Genomic DNA, 17,982 nt, shown 5'->3' on the forward strand with positions numbered 1-17,982 from the left:
CCAGATGCTCTCCCCACTTTGCAGTTGCTGAGTTTGGAAAAAGCAAGACCATTTTTACAGGGCTGGCAGGTCTGGTCACGGGAAGTCGGCTCTCTGGCATCCTCCCCTGTGCGGCCCTCTTCCTCAACATGTCCCTCCCCTCCCAAACTGTGCTGTGAATTTCATGAGGTAGGAATGACAGGTGTCGGGACCGTCTCTGGGCATCTAGCAGAATTAAACAAATATGGAATTAACGAATGGCTATGCATTTATTACATGAGGAGAAAAAGGATGGAAATGACACGAAAGAGAATAGGACACTTCAATGTCAGATACTCGTACACAAATGACCACTCAGCCCCCAAACAACTGGCAGGTTGGTCTTAACATTTCTGCGTCAAAGGTAAGAAAGTTGAGGCTGTAGAATTTAAATAGCTTGCTCAGAGTCAGAAGGCTGGTCAATTCCTGAGGCCAAACTAGGACTCCATCAAGCACCCCACACACCTTGCTCCCCACGCACCTGCGCTCGGCCCCGTGGCAGAAGGCAGGAGACACACCCTTGGCCAGCCAGAGCTGTCAGCTCAATGGCCTTCAGGTCTCATTCAGAGCCACCCAGCACCCAGGGTTCCACCAGCAGACAGCAGATGCGCTAGTTCCGACGGGACACAAGTCACCCTTAGCCCCAAGATAACTGAATCCAGGTGGAGTGCAGGTGAAACCCACAACCAGGTCTTCCGTTTCCCACAGGAAAACACAAAGGGCAGCTGAGCAAAGGCTCTGGGAGGCCAGTTATGATGGCAGGAGGTGCAGCACTGCAACTCGGACAGTCGAGGCAGTGGACAGCCTCACCTTCCTGGACCCTACCCCCGGCATACGGCAACGGAAAATGGCCCTGCTCTCTAACACTGTCAGGCCTGTGAGAAACACCCAGTTGTGAGCAGCGCGTGGTCTCCATAGTGCTTTGCACACGGCCCTCACCTACCCCTCTGCGTGGCGAAGGACAGACAGGTGTTGTGGCGGGCACCCGAGAAAAGCCCAGAGAAGCCCGGGGAGGAGATTTCTGCGTCCCAGAGAGCAGCCCACCGTTGATGACAAGATCCATCTCCGCACGCATACGTGTGCACACATGCATCCGCTGAACCCAAACCGGAAGCGTCAGGACTTGAAGGAGAATCGCCAACACCGCCGTGCACCAGAGAGAGGCGCCCGGCACATGCCAACACCTGTCCGATGTTCCCTCCTCCAATGTTGCCGTCAACACCCGGAGGGAGGCATCAATATCTCCATTTCATAGATGAAGAAATGGAGATGTGAAGAGGCGCAGTGCGGTTGCAGAGGGCAATGACACAGAGCCGTGTGGGGGCCCGGGTCCACTGTGAATGCGCTAGCCCTTGCTTCACGGCTGTGTGTGGACACCACGTCTAGGGTTTGCCTCCAGGTGCCATGAGACCCTCCCAAGGCCCCTGTAATCCCAACAGCTCACCGCTCTCTGTGATGAAAGGAAAAAACACTCCTCACTTAGATCTTGCAGTGTGGGGGTGAGGAACAATTACTCAGAAAGATTATAAAGCGCAGGAGCCCTACAAAATATGATTTCCACCCTCAAGAATAATCATCTAGGGAATAAATACTGCAGTACAAAGGGGTCAAGACGTCTCCTCCCCCTTGAAAATGAGTCTGGATTCTGTGCAGGATTTCCCTACCTGCCAATCACAAAGGGCCAGCACTAGAGAACGGTGTCCTATGGGCGAAAGGGCAGGAGGCTTCCAGCCGAGGGGCGGGCGGACCCAGCACAGCGCCCCCCACGAGCCCAGGCCTCTGTGTCCCCCATCCCAACCTCCTCTGGCCCCTGACCATACTCCCAACTTTTTTGGGTGGTCGCGGATGATTCAGCAGCTGCTCCAAGTTTCCCCCTGAACAGGTTTCCACCATCAATTTCCAAAACTTAAGAGGAAATGGGAAAAGAAAAGAAAGGAGCCTGCTGATTGGAAGGCCCTTAAGCTGTGTGTACAGAAGCTGAAAATGTCAAGGTCTGAGAGTATTCAACAAATGAAAGCAGAATTATATAAAAGCAACAGCTAATAAAAAAGATTGTCGGAGGCCGAGTTCTTCATCTTCCCAGCCATTACAGGAATAAAATTATCCACAGAGGAGATGGGAAACCTTTCTCAAGACTGGTACAATTAAGCCTTAGGATCATGAGTCTTTGCTCCCCCTTTTGCAGCACCCCTTCCACCCCGCCCCCACCCATCTTCCTCACCAATCTCTAGTTCCCAGGACATGAGAGGGGCTTTCCTTTTGGACAGTGTCACCAGCAAAATGCTAGTATTTCAGAGTCAGACAGGTGACCATGTTTTTGCACCTCCTTCTGGAAGCATTTGATAACTTCACAATCGTGTAGGAAACCCTCATTTTAGAAAAAGGGCACATGTGCCTATGTAGAGTCTGGACGTCCCCGTAGGATGAGCAGGGAAGAACAGATGAGAAGGAAGGGCCCATCCAGGAAAATTTACTTCCCTTTTGGCGAGGCAGAGAACAGGGCCCAAGGAGGAGAACCCCAGTGGGGATGGGAAAGGAGAGTGACAGGGGAAAACTGAGCTGAGACAAGGAAGAATACTGTAAGGCTACTGCCCTTCACCCCGAGCAGACACACGCACACACGCTTCCAGGAGCCAAACCCAGAGAGGGAAATGCAAGCGGAGCTCAGCAGGAGGCCGCGGAATTGCACACATAACAACACAAAAAAATCTGCGCTCGTGAACATATGGGGAACTGTGATAATTAGAGCTATGGCTGGTGGAATGTTTTTCCCCTTTTCCAGGATCTCAAATCACAATCCTTGTCATTGCAGCTATAGTCAAACCTGGACAGGAGGCTGTTCCGGGGACACCTCTGCTGGTTAAGGGGCCACTTCTATAAGCGGCTGGAGGTGCCCTGCTGGCCTCCAGGACCACGCCACCACCATCGGTGTCCACATCACAATTGGTGCCATCCCCTAAACACCCTGCAGGAGGCAGACAGGGGCGTCCCTGGAGCAAGGAGGAGCGTCCCTCCTGTCCCCGCTGCCTGGAAATCCAGAAATCCACATTTCTACCAGCCTGCAGAGTGCCATGCCACAGGAGAAAAGCCCACGGAAATAAAGCCCCTCAAGCAAACTGTCAATTTCAAAGCTCCAAACCGTGACAAACGATTCTCGAAGATTTGCCTGCAATAAGCTGATGGCTCGGATTGCCTGGCATGCTGTCTCAGGCAGGAGGAAGAACATTTTTTTTAAAAACCTCCCAACCGTCTCCCATCCATGATTTAAGCCATTTGAAAAATCTGTCATGATCAACAAATTAAGCACCCCCCCCAAAAGTAAACAAGTTACCAAATGAATTTTCAAGAGTCGTTGTAGGCTTTATCAACAACAAAAAAAGAATGAGGATGTCTCTGAATCTCCTTCATTTCAAAGGCTTATCCCTAGGAAAGTGGGGAGCGAGTAGCCATGGTGCCCTTTGATCTTCCTGACTCCCGGGAGAAAATCAATAATACAACTTTAATATATTTGTACAGGACGACTTCACGTTATTATTATTTTTATCCAGTGCAGCTTAACTAAGGTAGGCTAGGGCTCAGCACCGCCCTGTGGTGAAAATGAGTCTTTCCTGAAGCTGAACGACAGCATGGCCAGCCGCATTCACAAAACACAGGCCACTTAAAACACTGTGATCTCTGTGACTACAACTTGGGGAAAGGCTGAGGGTGAGGGAGGGCGTGTCCGCAGGGGCACCGGCCACTGGGGCGACTGGACCCTGGGGCTTTCAGGGCCTGGCGCCCAAAGGCGGCCACCATGAGCCTTACCTTCCTCTCGAGGCGTCCCAGCTGCTCCTTATAGAAGGTGTCACGACGGCTCAGCTCTGCCTCCCGGCTCTCCAGCTCCCTGGCCTGGCGGGAAGAGAACAAAGCCCACGTTAGGCGACAGCAGCTGGGCTGAGCTGGGGAAGACACCAAGGGGGTTCTGTTCAGAGACACTGACCGTGCAAGCAGCAGCGATGGGGCGTTGAAAACCTGTGCTATGCTGGACCGCTTACATACCCTGCGTTAAGTTTCCACCCCAGGACTTCAGTGTGGCACGCTGCTAGAGCCATGTCAGAGGACAAGCACTAACATTTACTGAGTGCCTACTATGCGCCAGGTACTAGTCCAAGTGTTTCCCCCAGACCTTCTCACTGGACCCTCACAGCACCTCTAAACGGTAGGCAGAGTTGCTAGGAAGCCCCTGTAGGTGAATAAATGGAGGGGCTAAGTGACCGCCCCCGCCCACAGCTATGAGGGAGGAACTGGGGTTTGAGCCCCAGCACGTACAGGGCCTGACCACATAGCTGCACCGCCTCAAGGCCACACAGTCTGGAAGGGCCAGAGCTGTTCCCCGGCCACGGAGTTCTCACGCCCAGCACCGGACCAGGCTACCAACTCACACATGAGCTCTCAGAAGCAGGGTGCCAGAATGCCCTTCTTCTGGCAAGGCCAGCTCCCTCCTTCAGGGGTCAGGGATCTGAAAGGTGAGTAGTATCAGAACCCCAGAACCCTAGAGCTGGAGAGGACGGCTGCTCCCACGCCCACCGGATGCAGAACAAACAGAATTGCTGGCACATATGGCCGAGGACCCTCCCTGAAGGTGACAGCGAGGCTGAGGGGCTTGGCTGGCCAGGACCAGCAACCTGGAGCCAGCAGACCTGGGGGTGAACCTGCCTCACTCTTAACTATCTGGGTGATCAAGCTCCAGCTTCCTCAGGTATAAGACATAAGCCCGCACCAGAAGTGCCTGCCCCACAGGACTGCGTGGGAGGTTAAAGAAAACGGGCAGGGCCACAGCAGGCCTCCATCAAGGGATACCTGCATCACGGCAGTCTTCTCCTGCCTGGGACATCCATGGCCCTGCAGCGTCTCAGGACCTCTGTGGGACAAGGCCCTAAGGCCTGCCCCCACCCAGGGTCTGAGCACCCCAGAGGGCCGGCTCACCGCTCGTGCAGACAAGTAATGCCATCTGATCGCTATGTGCCCTGTGTAAGGGTCCAGTGCACTCCAGCACCATTTCAGGCTCCTGTGTCACTTAATTACCATGACCCCAAGAGCATAAAGCTAGCCAATGACAGAGGGAAACCATGAACCTCTGTCAGCGGTGACTCCAGGTCCTGAGCTGCCTCCTTTAGACCACACTGTGGTGTCAGCACATGGGTCTGAACTGGGCAAAAATACCGCCCAGGACAAGAACTGATGTTTCTGAAAGCCCATTCCCTCAGCAATGCTACGCCCAGACGTGAAAATGTGCTAAAGCCCAGCAGGGGACCAGCAACGAGGAGCTGACCACAGGACAGCGACAGCAGCTGAGGAAGGACCTGGGTTTGAAGGATTTGGCTGCACCCGGGGAACGTGGGCTGGCTGGGCTTGGCGACACGCTGACAACCTGGGAGTCGCACCCTAACGCGGGCTCCACCACTGAGTGGCCTGCGAGCTGGAGCAATTTGCTCTCCTTTTCTTGGGTATGTCCTCCTTACCTGTAGAATGGAGGACAGAGGGGAGACTTGGCTCCTAAGGCTGCTGCAGAGTATCTAAAAATGCCAAGAAGGCTTCTGGAATGCCTGTGGAATGCCAACACTTCAGAAAAGCTAAATACAAACAGTGAAACTGAATGCTGGGGGATTTCTCGCAGGATTTTTCAAAGCACGACGCTGAGGCAGGGTCCCAGGAATGGGAGTGTGGTGAATCTGTGCTGGGCCCTCCGCAGCCACCTGGGCCCTCACTCTCAGCCATCCCTGGGACAATCGGAGAAGCCGGCGTGACACAACGAAGCAGCCAGGACAGGGATGTCTCCTGGGGCTCCGGACTTGCCGTTTTCTGGCCGACGGTCCCAGCCAACCGGGAAGATGACACCAGAAAGCAAAACTGCCATGAGGCTCTTCTGCCATTCCCTGAAGGCCAGCAGGGCGGTACATGAGGAGGCCTTCCGGGCCTCTGTCCACCCTCCCTCCAGCCTACACATCAGGATGCCTCCTCTGGGCAGAGGCTCCAGGAACACTCAGCTCATGGCTCCCGGGCCTGTGCTGGCATGGGTATCTACGTCAGAAATGGGATAAGGCTCCAGGCAAAGCTCCCCAACCGTCGAGGCTTCCTCAGGCCACAGAGAGACAGTTCACACACAAGAAGAGATATTGAGGACACAGGGGTCTCCTTTTATAGCCGTGTCAATCTGCAACACCACGAAGCCGATGCCAAGTAAGGAAGTGATTAACTGCTCAGAGAACAAGGAGTCTGTCATACCCACTGGAACGGAAGCTCTGTGACAGGAAGGGCCTTCCCGGTCTCGGCCCATCCCGAAAGCCTTGGCCTCCAGCACCGTGAGCCAGCAAGGTGGCTAGCTCACTTCTTCCACCCATCCTGAGATTTATAATGACAACGGACAGGAGGAGGTGACATGTGAAAAGGGCTGCGGAAAACACATGCAGTACAAACGTCTGGCTGTCAGTGCCTGGCCCGGAGCAGGGACCCACTTGGCTTTGATGAATGAAGGCGGGCATGAGACAACACTGGTCACTCTACATAGCTGCTACAGTCCAACACGCGCCTCCCAGCACTCACGAGAGGCCATGCGGCAGGCACCTCGCAGCATGACCGTGGAATTAAGGAGGCACAGGCAGGTTTCAGTGACTGATTCAGTAATTTACCAGAACATTATTGAGTGCCTACCACGTGACAGACACTATCGCAAAGGGGTTGTGGATACAAAAGGGAAATGAGAAAGAGTTTCTGTTCTCGTGGAGCTTAGATCCCAGTGGGAGAGACAAATGTGTGTGCAGAGAAATAAGATAATTTTGGAGAGGGATATATGCTGGGGAGGCCACAGGCAGAATAACTTGTGGGGTAGCAGGTTGTTATTTTCTCTAAGGAGATTTCCAAGCCAGTCTTCTAGGAAAAAATACTGAGTAAAGTATGCTGTCTCCAATACAAAGGCAAAATATCACCATTATGAAGATCTACTTGGTGGATTACAGTCTTTGAATGGGGAATTGAAAAGAATCTTCAGTGATTTAGTCAAGGACTTCCTCCAGTCAAGAGAGTACGGTAAGTTCACACTTTGATGCATCTTCCCTGCTCTAAACACATAGCAAGAACAGACAAAATATGAGAACAGGACACCAAAAAGACATGGCCAGGTTCAAAAACAAGATTAAAACGTCTAACAGAACAGGAATGCAAAGCAGTGGGTAAGGCCAGAGCCACAGGCTTGCTGGGCTCTGGGTCTGGAGTCGGCAGAGGCAGCCAGAACAAAGCCTGTTCCACAGAGTGGGGCACTGGTGCCAGCCTTGCCACCCGCAACCCAGGGCTCTCTCAGAACAAGGAGCTGATGCAAAAAATTCCTGAAGACCCCGTGTAGGGCTGCAGTTCAGCCCACAGGCCATAGCTCCGATCCACTCAACCCTTGGCCACAAATGATTCAATCCCCCCCCCTCCCCCCCACCACCACCCCCAGCTCAGGTCCCAGCTCCGCAGCACCACTAATGCCACCACAAAGATGGGCCTCAGGAGGGCCACAATCACCTGTCCCTGCATCTGGGTGCAGCTGCAGACCGCTAGAAATGTACTAGGCAGGGAGAAACGAAAATGAGAGCAAAAACAAAGTAGAGTGAAACAAGACAAAAATCAAACTTTCTACTCAAAATGAGCCTGCAGGGGCGCCTGGGTGGCTCAGTCGGTTAAGCGTCCGACTTGGGCTCAGGTCATGGTCTCACAGTTGGTGAGTTCAAGCCCTGCATCCAGCTCTGTGCTGACAGCTCAGAGCCTAGAGCCCGGAGCCCGCTTTGGATTCTGTGTCTCCCTCTCTCTGTGCCCCTCCCCCTCTTGTGTGTGCACACACGTTCTCTCTCTCTCAAAATAAACATTAAACAAATTTTTTTTTCTTAATGAGTCTGCAAACCAAATCCCAAATACATGAAGCACTGTGACACTTAGCAAGGCTACCAATAAAATCAGCAATTGGAATATGAATCCACTCCAGATGAAATAAATTCTATGGGACATTATGACCAAGGATTTTTTACAACTTTTTATTATGCAAAAATTTAAACATGAGACAGAATAATTTAATAAAACCCCAGACAGCCATCACTAAGCTTCAAAATTTATAAACTTAAGGAAATCTTGGTTTACCTATAATCCCCACCCTCTCACTATCCCCAAATTTCTTACAGCAGATCATTTCATCTGTACATACTTCAAATACTTCTTTAAAAAATAAGGACTTTTCTTTTCCTAAACTAAACCATAGTACCATTGCATACCCTCCAAATTAATTCCTTAACATCACCAAATATTCAGACAGTGTTCCAATTTTCAAATGATAAAGGATTTTAAAAGTGCATGTTTAAGGTACTCAAAAGATAAATGAACTTCTTGGGGCACCTGGGTGGCTCAGTCGGTTAAGCAGCCGACTTTGGCTCAAGTCATGATCTCACGCCTCATGAGTTCGAGCTCCATGTCAAGCTGCTGACAGCTCAGAACCTGGAGCTTGCTTTGGATTCTCTGTCTCCTCTCTCTGCCCGCCCCCCCCCCCCAAAATAAACATTAAAAAACATTTTTTTAAAGATAAATGAACTTCTAATTGAAAAAGAAGAAATTATGAACTTGGAACAGGAAAACCCCCAAACAGGTAAATATTATAAACTTAAATTCCTTCAAAGTAAAAATGATATGGATAAGCTGAGGGCAGTAAGGTGGAAATAAGCAAACTGGAATGTAGTACAGTAATGGGATCCAGAACATTGCAACAGAAGACAAAGATAAAATGTATGAAAGAGGAGCTGAAAAACTTGGAAGACAGACTGAGAGACTCCAATGTATGTCTAAGAACTATTTCAGAAGAGCCCAAAAGGGATGGCAGAGAAAGAAGAGATGAAGGAGGAAGAGAAGGGAGGGAATGGAGAGGAAGGAGGAAGACGGATGCTAGAGCAGAGGCAAGGTAGGGTGGGAGAAAGGGAGCAAGATGTGGCCATAAGGAGAAAATGGGGGGCTGAAGGAAAACACGGGGAGGAGAAGAGGATGTAAACAGAAAATCCCAAATTAAATTCTAGAAATAAGTATGTCAGTTATCACAAAAATATATGCGCTCGACCACTTCTCAGATGGTCCCCAAGGATTCCATGTCCTGATACTCGTCTTTGTGTGATGCCCTCTCCTTGAGTGTGGGCTGCACCTAATGACAAACTTTTCAAATGAACAGAATATGGCAAAAGTGATAGAATGTCACTTTCCGGCTGCCAAAAGCTAGTGATTTCTGTCTTGCTCCCCCACTCCCCCTCGCTCACACTGAAGAAGCAAGTTTCCATATTGTAAGCTGCCCTATGGAGACACCCACAGAGTAAGGAACTGAGGGAGGCCTCCAGCCATCAGCCAGTGAGGAACTAAATCCTGCTAACAGCTGTACGAGGGAGCATGGAACCAGGGCTGCCCTGAGCTGAGCCCTCTGATGAAACTGCAGCCCTGAGACAGAGGAACCCAGCTAAGCTGTGTCCAGGACCCAGATCCACAGACTCTGTGAGACAGTAAATATTTCTTATTTTCAACCACTGAAGTTTGTAATTTCTTATTTAGGAATAGACGACTAATACAAAACATGAACTGGTTAATCTCACCCTTAAAAAAATTCTTACTTTGGATAAAAGAAAAGAAGAAAATCTAACTATATGCCATTACGAGACACTCAAGCCCCCATACTAATGATCTTATAGAACAGAAGAAAACCCTTCACTGGCATATATACCACAGTGTCTACTGTTTTATTTACACAAAAGGTTGAGCATTCAATCAAAAGTGTAAACACAGTACACACACACACACACACACACACACACACACACACACACACGAAAATAATGATCTACCATAAAGAGAAAATACTCAATGCAATCAGATGCAACAATGGTTCACATGTTACAAGTAACACAGAGGAACTTCAAAATAACTATGATCAAATATGTTAAAGAATCTAGCAGAGAAGGGTAGATACCTACCATATGTGAAGAAAGGGAGAATTTCCACAAGGATATGGGCACTATCTGGCCTCCATTATTTATGATAATAAATAAGCTATTAATATTATTGAGGATTCCTTGCATGTGACAAATTGATTCTATCCTGTTACTTTTAAGATTCTCTCTTTGACTCTGGTGTTCAACAGTCTATGATGTGTCCAGGTGTGAATCTTTTTGAGATCTCCTGAGATCTCCCCTACACATTCATCTGGCCTTCTAGATTCCCAGGAATATGCTGAAGCTTTTCTAAGCCTTCTTTGAACATCTTGTTATCTAGCTTTTAAAAAAAAATACCGGTGGTATTTTGATGGGGATTCTATTAAATGTGTAGATTGCACTGGGTAGTATGGACACTTTAACAATGTCTCTTCTCCCAACCCATGATCATGAAATATCTTTCCATGTCTTTGTGTCATCTTCAATTTCTTTCATAAATGTTTTAGGTGTTCAGAGTTCAGATTTTTTACCTCTTTGGTTAAGCTTATTCCTAGGTATTTTATTATTTTTGGTGTAATTGCAAACAGGACTGTTTTCTTAATTTCTCTTTCTGCTACTTCATTATTAGTTTATAGACATGCAACAGATTTCTGTATATTGATTTTGTATCCTATGACCTTACTGAATTCATCTATCAGTTCTAGTAGTTTTTTGGTGGAGTCTTTAGGGTTTTTGTTTTGTTTTGTTTTGTTTTCTTAAGGAATCTCTACACCCAATGTGGGGCTTGAACTTACAACCCAGAGATCAAGAGTGACATGCTCTGTGGATGAGCCAACCAGGCACCCCTAGGGTTTTCTATCATGTCATCTGCAAATAGTAAAAATTTTTATTCTTACCAATTTGGATGCCTTTTATGTCTTTTTTTTTTTTTTTTTTTTTTTTTTTTTTTTTTTTTTTTTTGTCTGACTACTACAGCTAGCACTTGTCTTGTTCCTCATCTTAAGGGAAAAGTCGTCAGATTTTCACTGCTGAGTATGATCCTAGCTGTGGGTAGTTTTTCTTTTATTAAGCTTTTTTATCACCCTATTGTTTTCCCAAACTGTTATTCACCTCCTGGAGCAGCCATACTGTTCTACAATTGCCTCTGATTGTTTTTGAAAATGCCTTCCAGGAAAAGGCTGTTTCCACTGAGCAACGTCTGAGTCAGATCAAGTGAAGACAGCCTTGCAGGTGGGGTCTTCCAGGAACCACCAGACAGGAAAAATAATGACAACTTTCTAGGCATGGGACTTTAAAGAACTCCAATCCTTCTCTGCCCTGTCCAGTGGTTGCCAGGCTGCTAGCTTTTACCATGACTGTAGCTGTTGGTTTTCAAACTTACTGCTTAGTTGGGGGAAAGGAGGATGGGAATGAGACGATTTAAAATGCCATAAAACTCACTGTCCTTACTGAGATTCACCATTTTTCTTGAACAAATGCTCCCGGATTGCTGCAAGTCTTTGGTTAATTTTCAAAGTTCGGGGGGGGGGGGGGAATAGAGCATTTTCATTGCTTTTATGGAAGGGAGAATTTTCATCAGAGGCCTTTAATCCACCATGTTCACTGACACTACCCAATACTGTAAAAATGGAACCAAATGGAAATGCTAAAAATGAATTTCTAGCATAGTATGGCATCAAATCACAGGTTTGTTAGAAGACTGGACAGAGCTTAGAAACAAGTCATTAGAAATTAACCAAACCAAAAGAGACAAAGCACGGAAGAAATAAAACTGAACAGAGGACGCGAGATCTATAGGACAATATCAAATGATATACCATACATGTAATTGGAGTCCTAGAAAGAGAAGAAAAAAATCAGTGCAAAAGAATGAAGACAGAAAAGCCAAGAACTTTCCAAAATTAATTAAAGACAACAAATAACAGATCTGAGAAGCTCAGAAAAACCCCAAGTAGGACGCTTTTATAAAGTTCATAAATAATTCCTTAAAGTAATGGAATATTTTTTGAACATAGACTGTCGTAAGTTTAAAAAAACAAATAATTTCTAGAGCGACCTCTAAAAAAGGAACAAAAAAAAGGTCACAAAAACTCAATTGCGAGGATAAAATGGAATTCTTAAAATATACTGATTCATCTCCACCCTCTCCCTCAAAAAAACCAACAAGAAAGTAGCAACAGAGGGGTGCCTGGGTGGCTCAGTTGGTTAAGCGTTCAACTCTTGATCTCAGCTCAGGTCTTGATCTCAGGGTTGTGAGTTCAAGCCCTGCACTGGGCACCACACTGGGCGTGGAGCTTACTTTAAAAAAAAAAAAAGTAGCAACAGAGGAACAAAGAACAGATAGAACAAACAGAAATTGAGTGTCAAGATGGTACATTTAAATCCAATTATACCAATAATCATGTTAAACAGATTTAAGTCCCTACATTAATTTCTTTTTGCTGGTATAAGAAATTAACAAAAATTTAGTGGCTTAATACAAATCTATTCTCTTACATTTCTAGAGATCAGAAATATCAAATGAGTCTTACTTGGCTAAAATCATGGTGTTGGCAGGGCTATATCTTTCTGGATGCTCTAGAAAAGAATCTATCCACTTGTCTTTTCCAGCTTCTAGAGGCTACCTGCATTTCTTGGCTCATGACCCCACATCACCCTGACCTCTGCTACCATCATCACACCTCCTTCTCTAACTTTCTATTCTACTTCCCTCTTTCCTTGATCAAGACCCTTGAGATTACACTGGATCCACTTGGATAATGCAGGATAATACCCCATCATATATCCTTAACTTAGTCACATCTGCAAAGTCCCTTTTACCATGTGAAGGAACATATTCACAGGTTCTGGAGATTAAGAAATGAACATCTTTGGGGAACCACTGTTCTGCCTATCATACTCGCCAGTGAAAGGCAAAACTCTAACTATATGTTATTGATTTAAAAAAAATACATGTTAAACATAAAAACACAAACAGGTTAAAAAAATATAGGGAAAAGATATACTACACAAACACTAAGTACAAACACTAAGCTGTTGTAGCTATATTATAATATAGAGGAGCAGTTCATAATCATAAAGGAGACAATTATTCAAGAAGAAATAATGATTATAAATGTGTACACACCTAATAACAAAACTCTCAAATACATAAAAAACTTTATAGACTAAAGAATATAAGCAAATCTACACAGTTGAAGACTTTAACATCCTTCTCTCAAAATATTGATAAAACTAGACCAAAAAAAAACAACTAAGATATGAAAGATAAGAACAATATTATCACCCAACATGACCTAATTGACATTTATAGAATATTCCATGTAACAACTGCAGATACACATTATTCCTAAGTGAACATGAAACAGATATGAACACAGACCTTATCCTGGACTACAAGAAATTTAAACAGATGAAATCAAAGTATCCATTATAACCACAAAATTATTAAATCAGAAATTAAGAACAGCAAGATGTCTAGAAAACCCTCGAATGCTTAGAAACAAAACATATTACTCAAGAAGAGACTGGGAAATGACAGAAATGATGGGATTGGCATATAAGGGCTTCAAAATAGCTATGATAAATACTTTCAAGGATTTAAAGGAAAATATGAACACAATGAGATAAGGGGAAACTAATAAAAAGAACCAAAGAGAATTTTGAAAGCTGAAATGTAAAACACTTGAAAGGAAAGGCTGAAAAAGTGAATGCTAACTCAGTGACCTATGGAACAATTTCAATATCAACTGGTAACATATATTGTAATTAAGACTCCTGGGGAAGGGAGAAGGGAAGAAGGTAGTAGGAAAATACCCAAATATTTGAAGAACAATGAATGAAAAATTTCTAGAGGTGTTAAAAAGTATAAACCTACAGATCCAAAAGTGGAACTACCAGAAGAACCAATACAATGTAATGAATGATTTAATAGAAATATACAAAATGTAGGGATGCCTGGGTGGCTCCGTCAGTTAAATGTCCAACTTCGGCTCAGGTCACGATCTCACAGTTCGTAAGTTCGAGCCCCGTGTCAGGCTCTGTGCTGACAGCTCAGAGCCTGGAGCCTGCATTGGATTCTGTGCCTCCCTCTCTCTGTGTCCCTCCCCTGCTTGCACTCTGTCTCTCTCTGTCTCTCAAAAATAAATAAATGTTAACAAAAAATTAAGAGAAAAAGAAATATACAAAGTGTATACCTATAAGTTTAAAATGCATAATTTTCCTTGATTTATAAAACAAAGCAAATTAAAAAAAAAAAAAAAAAACCTTACCTCAAAGAATTCTGCTGCCCAGATGACTTCACTAATTAATTCTGTCAAATATTTAAGGAAGAACTCATACCATTTCTAAGCAGACTCTTTCAGCAAATAGAATAGGGGAGAACACTGTTCAACTCATTTTATGAGACTATTATAATTATCAAAGCAAACCAAACAAGGGCATTACAAGAAAAGAAATTTACACACCAACATTACTTAAGAGATGTAAAAATCCTTAACTAAAAAAAACTAGCAAGTCAATTCCATCAATATGTTAAAAAAAAAAAAAAAAATCCCATGATCTACTGGGATGTATGCCAGGAGTTCAAGGTTGCTTTAACATATAAAAATCAATCAACCTACTCACTACATTAACAAATAAAAGGAAGAAGATCATGGGATCATATCAAATAGATTCAGGAAAAATATTTGACAAAATAAATAGCCATTTATGAAAAACTTCCAGTAAACCAGGAATAGAATGAAATTCCCTTAACTCGAAGAGCATGTACAGAAAACCTACGGACGATAATGCTTTTGGTGAAATGCTGAATCCTTTTCCCCTAAAGTTGCAAAGAAAAAGTTAATAAGGATTTAGGAGATTTGAATAATAAAATTAACAAGGCTGACCTAATAAATATTTACATTGTTTTTAGAGTTGACTGGAACATTTGCAAAAATCAATCACTCTTTTCAGACACACCCACAAAAATAAATTAACAAATTTCAATGTATCAATAGCATACAGACCACTTCTCTGATGAAAATATAATTAAATTACAAATCAATAATAAAAAAGACAGTTAAAAATGGGTTTGGTAATATGTCTTCTCAAATATAACTCACAGACTAAGTGAAAATAGCAATAGAAATTTCAAAATTAAAAGAATGAAAGTTCTACATTAAAAAAAAAAAGTGTGACATTGCTAATAAAGTATCTGAGAGGTAAGTTAATGGCCTTAAGTGCTTTCTCTTAAAAAAAAAGAAAAACTGAGACAAAAAAAATTCCTCATTTCGTGTGCAAACAAAATGACTCAGATTAAGTGACTTGCTCCAGGCCACCCAGATGTAGGGCGACGAACACAAGTTTTCTAACTCCCAGTTCACCAACCTTACAACATTTGGTGACCTCATCATCCCCTCCTGAACTGTGTGCTCTGATGATGTCAAATCACTGGTCGATCATCAAACTGGATACCTCTAAGACCATGTATTATAACAGTGTTTCTCAAACATTTAAAGCAAATTTGAATCACCTAGGATTTTGATAAATACAGATTGTGAATTATAGGTCTGAGATGAGCCCAAGATGACACATTTCTAACAAGCTCCCGAGTAATGTTACTTTGAGTAACAAGGCACTAGATCACACCTATAGAAAGATAAATGATGGTTATAGTGACATCTCAAAGATGCTGCAAGATCCACGATGGGTCTAAATTATGAATCACACAACCCTTCCTTTAAATTAATGATAATGTACTTTAATTTTAAAAGATGATACAGAGTAGCAGTTTAAGAGAGCAGGCTTTGGAGGTAGACAAAACTAGATTTGAATACCAGACCCATCACTTCCTACCTAGTGACCTTGGCCCGGTCAGAATTTGTCTAAAACGGAGCTTCCCAATCTGTACGATGGGGAGATTAATACCACCTATATTGCATGAGGTTGCTGTGAAGTCAAATGAGGGTACACGCCATAAAGCATTAAATGCAGTATATGGTACACAATAGTTAAAAAAAAAATAAATGTTTAACAACATTAAACATCCAACTAGAAAAGAAAACACACCTATCCACAACCATAACGGATAACAGGTTTTTAACGTAAAAAGGTAAATCTCAAAGACAAATATAACTTTGAGATGATCTGTGATAATCCCTCTGCACCTGCATCGATACCAAGATGCTCTGGGATGTTTTATGTCAACTTCCCTCTCACGTACACCACGTATCAGTATTCATTTTCCCACATTAGACCCGTATGTCTTCCTTCTTAATATGTCTATCTACAGTAACTATCACAGATGTCTTCTTTTCTAAAAATGTTTTTGGGTTTTTCTATTCATACGTAGTTCACATATCATAAAACTCACCCTTCTGAAATCTACAATTCCACTGTTTTTAGTGTATTCACTAGGTTGTGCAAACATCACTGCTATCTAATTCCAGAACATTCTCATCACCCCAGCAAGAAACTCTGTTCTATTAGCAGAAATGTTTCATTTCCCCCTATACTCAGCCCCTAAATGTCCATCAATCGATGAATGGATTTTTAAAATGTGGTATATCCACACAATAGAATATTATTCAGGCATAAAATGATCAAAGTGCTGATATACACACAACAATATGGATGAACCTTGAAAACATCAGGCCAAATGGAAAAGCCAGAGGTAAAAGGCCACATATTAAAGGAGTCTGTTGATACGAAATGTCCACAACAGGCACATCTACAGACATAGAAAGCAGATTAGCAGTTTCCAAGGGCTGGGGCAGGGCGGGAGGGGGGGAGAATGTGGACTGACTACTGAGGGGCACAGGGTTTCCTCGAGGGGTGATGAAAACGTTCTCAGCTTAGCTTGTGGTGATGGCTGCACAGCTCAGTGGATATACTAAAAACCATTGAATGGTATACTTTACACGACTGATTTTATGGCATAGGAATTACATAGCAATAAAATGATGTTAAAAATACATAGGATTACAAAGAAAACCAATTATACTGGAATACAGTTATCAGAATATTAAGGAAAAAATCCCCGAGGTCAGGAGGCCACTTTGAAGGCCGATGCAATAATCAGGTGGTGAGGACCTGGATGGAGGCAGGTAGGGGTGGGAAAGAGGATCCAACAGGAGACTGACTCCACCACACCCCGAGGTCTCTGGCCTGAAAATGGGAACTTCTACCTATATTGTTTGGATAGATGCAATAGTGCTCTCGTATTTGTATGTGTCATCTACACATAGCCACGCACGCTCGCGCAGCTAATATGGTATTTAGCACACGAATATGCTTACATAAACTGCCAAGCCTCGCCAGATGCCAACGTGAGATGTGTATCTACCTGTGTGTATACGGAGATACATTCCAAGATGACAAATTACATGTTTGCCTGTCTGCTCCCAGTTTATACCATTCTAGACCGGAAGTTCCTAGAGGTCGAGGACTATGTTGCGTTTACTGCTTTCTCCCCAGTGCCACACAGTAAATATTTGCTCAAAGAAAAAAATGAATACGGGGAAGTTGATCTGGGGAGGAGACAGATGCTAATCTTGAAGAAGATGGTACTCTGTGATGGTTAAGGGCATCGGGTTCAAATTCTAACTCCAACAATTATTTGCCAAGAGCCACCGGCTGGGATGCTTGACTTCTCTGAACCCAGGTGGCCTCACAGGGCTGCCAGAAGAGCTTGCTGCAGAGGTCCAGAAATGCCTGTGTGTGTCTGCTCGGGGTCTGAAGGAAAAACCATCCCCAAAGAACCCAGCCTTGCCTCCCGTCCATAACCCAGCATAGACTGTTCCATGGAGGTGGGCTGTAGCTTATGCAGGAATAAGGAACTGCAGGCATCCCTTCATCAACTGTCACTCGGCTCCTGTCCAGGCCAGAGACCGGGAGGACAGTGGGCAGGGCCAGAGCTGCCGACGCAGTGTTGACCCCACAACCAAATCCCAGTTCCCTAGGGCCCATGGAGAGATTGGGAGAGGCCACTTCTGTGGGATTACCTTCCTCACTT

The 17,982-nt window shown here is 44.6% G+C and overlaps 1 protein-coding gene across 7 annotated transcripts in view; it reads right to left on the reverse strand.

Annotated features, from left to right (window-relative positions):
- The window catches only part of CHCHD6 (coiled-coil-helix-coiled-coil-helix domain containing 6), a 249,607-nt gene that overhangs the window by 111,490 nt on the left and 120,135 nt on the right, over nucleotides 1-17,982 (reverse strand). For all 7 annotated transcript variants that reach the window (XM_042912653.1, XM_042912633.1, XM_042912663.1 and 4 more), the window contains one exon: nucleotides 3,823-3,906. In XM_042912653.1, coding sequence (XP_042768587.1) covers nucleotides 3,823-3,906 — 84 coding nt within the window. The remainder of the gene's footprint in view (nucleotides 1-3,822; nucleotides 3,907-17,982) is intronic.

The sequence above is a fragment of the Panthera leo genome, chromosome A2 (genome assembly GCF_018350215.1).
Source record: "Panthera leo isolate Ple1 chromosome A2, P.leo_Ple1_pat1.1, whole genome shotgun sequence".
Classification (NCBI taxonomy): domain Eukaryota; kingdom Metazoa; phylum Chordata; class Mammalia; order Carnivora; family Felidae; genus Panthera; species Panthera leo.